Source organism: Cyberlindnera jadinii, assembly GCF_001661405.1.
Source record: "Cyberlindnera jadinii NRRL Y-1542 unplaced genomic scaffold CYBJAscaffold_4, whole genome shotgun sequence".
In the NCBI taxonomy this organism is placed as follows: domain Eukaryota; kingdom Fungi; phylum Ascomycota; class Saccharomycetes; order Phaffomycetales; family Wickerhamomycetaceae; genus Williopsis; species Williopsis jadinii.
Genome location: NW_017963655.1, coordinates 972,252 through 973,814, shown reverse-complemented (window position 1 = coordinate 973,814; position 1,563 = coordinate 972,252). Strand labels below are relative to the sequence as shown.

The window sequence follows — 1,563 nt, the reverse complement described above, 5'->3', positions numbered from 1 at the left end:
ATCAGCTATAGTATACTGTATAGCGTGCCTTAAGGTATGTTCAGTAGTTCTTTAGAATGCCTATTGATCTCAGCGTTGATTGCTCGTGCTAGTAGACCATTACCAGTGGTACTCATGATGAAAGAAGCATGAGTAATGAGTCTCGTAGCCAATTACAATCATATTAACGATGACTGTACAGTTATCTCCACTACTCCCCACATCCCTGGAAGAATTCTTCCGACTGGCTTTCTTGCATATTACAAAGTTTATCCCTTGGAATTCTGTACGCATAGGCATTGAATTGCTTTCCAATGCATCAAGCTCCCTCCTCCCGCAACGTGAAAGGAGAAAAGTACCAGTGTAACTAAGCAAAACCGCAGATCATTAGTCAACTTTGTACATTGGGCTTGCTCCTTGCTACGTTATTTCTATCAGAAGCGGGTGAATGGATCACAGAGATGATCACTCACACTCACACCAAGGACTGAATCTCAGATGAAGGAATGTCTTCCAATGTTCTTCTAATCCAATCGATGTAAAGATATTGCAACAGAACTCATGGCGATAAAACGCGAACCGAAAGAAGCTCGTCGGACCGTTGAATCAAATGTCCGTCCCACATCTTGGTTGTCTTGGTCGTCTTGGTTGTCTTGGTTTTCTTTTAATAAACCCATTGCAGCGTACGTCGAATTGAAAACTTTCCCTCTGCCTAGGATTGATTAACAAGGCCTATTGGGGGCTTACCATGCTCAGTGAGCCAAGACGGTTACTCCGCTTGCCTGCCTTGACGCTAAGTAATTTCTCCGTGAACCTCCGTCTACTGATTGAGAAAAAATAGCCTACCCCCCGCTTACAGCACTCCCAGCCGTTTATGCAACGACGCATAAGGACGTAAACGGCATCATCCTGTGTGCTGTTGGGGGAAGGAACAACCACCGCTACTTGAGTGATCACGGTGTATACCAACTGTTACGGTCAATGCTCTATGTTTGGTTAACACTGTCGTGTTCTGACTGGGCTGTGGAACCTGGTTGTATTTTCCAAGTATAAATACCCACATATGTTCGCCTATGATGCAAGAGTTACAGTTGGGAATCTTCAAGTAGCAACAGCTCTATATATAACAGCAGTTTCAACCATGGCTGTATTCAAGAACTTCTTCAGTAAATTTTACAACACGGCAGGTGCACCACCAGAGATTTTCAACAGGACTCTGTATTTTGCCATTTTTGTTTTTGGTATTCTGGGCTGTGCCCGTGGTTATGACGAAGGCTACATTGGAGGTATTGTAACGAAGTCATCGTTCAAAAACCAGTTTGGGTTGAATGATCCTACAAAAACAGCAACAGAATTGGCCAATCTGAAATCAAACATCACTTCTATGGTGATACTAGGCTCCATTGGTGGTTCTCTGCTTGCGATGTACTTCGTGGACAAGTTTGGGCGTATTAGAACTTTGCAAGGTGTTTGCGTAGGTTGGATAGTCGCTGTCGTTATTCAGATAACATCGAAAAAGCTTGGTCAATTATACGTTGGTAGGCTAATGGAAGGCTTGTGCATTGGTCAAACTGTGGTTATTGG

General features: G+C 43.5%; 1 protein-coding gene across 1 annotated transcript in view; it reads left to right on the top strand.

Annotated features, from left to right (window-relative positions):
- Positions 1-680: 680 nt before the first annotated feature.
- CYBJADRAFT_189616 (uncharacterized protein) overlaps positions 681-1,563 on the top strand; it is a gene marked incomplete at its 3' end in the record, with an annotated part of 1,397 nt that continues 514 nt past the window's right edge. The window contains exon 1 of the mRNA XM_020217350.1: positions 681-1,517. Coding sequence (XP_020071590.1) covers positions 1,043-1,517 — 475 coding nt within the window. The 5' untranslated portion in view covers positions 681-1,042. The remainder of the gene's footprint in view (positions 1,518-1,563) is intronic.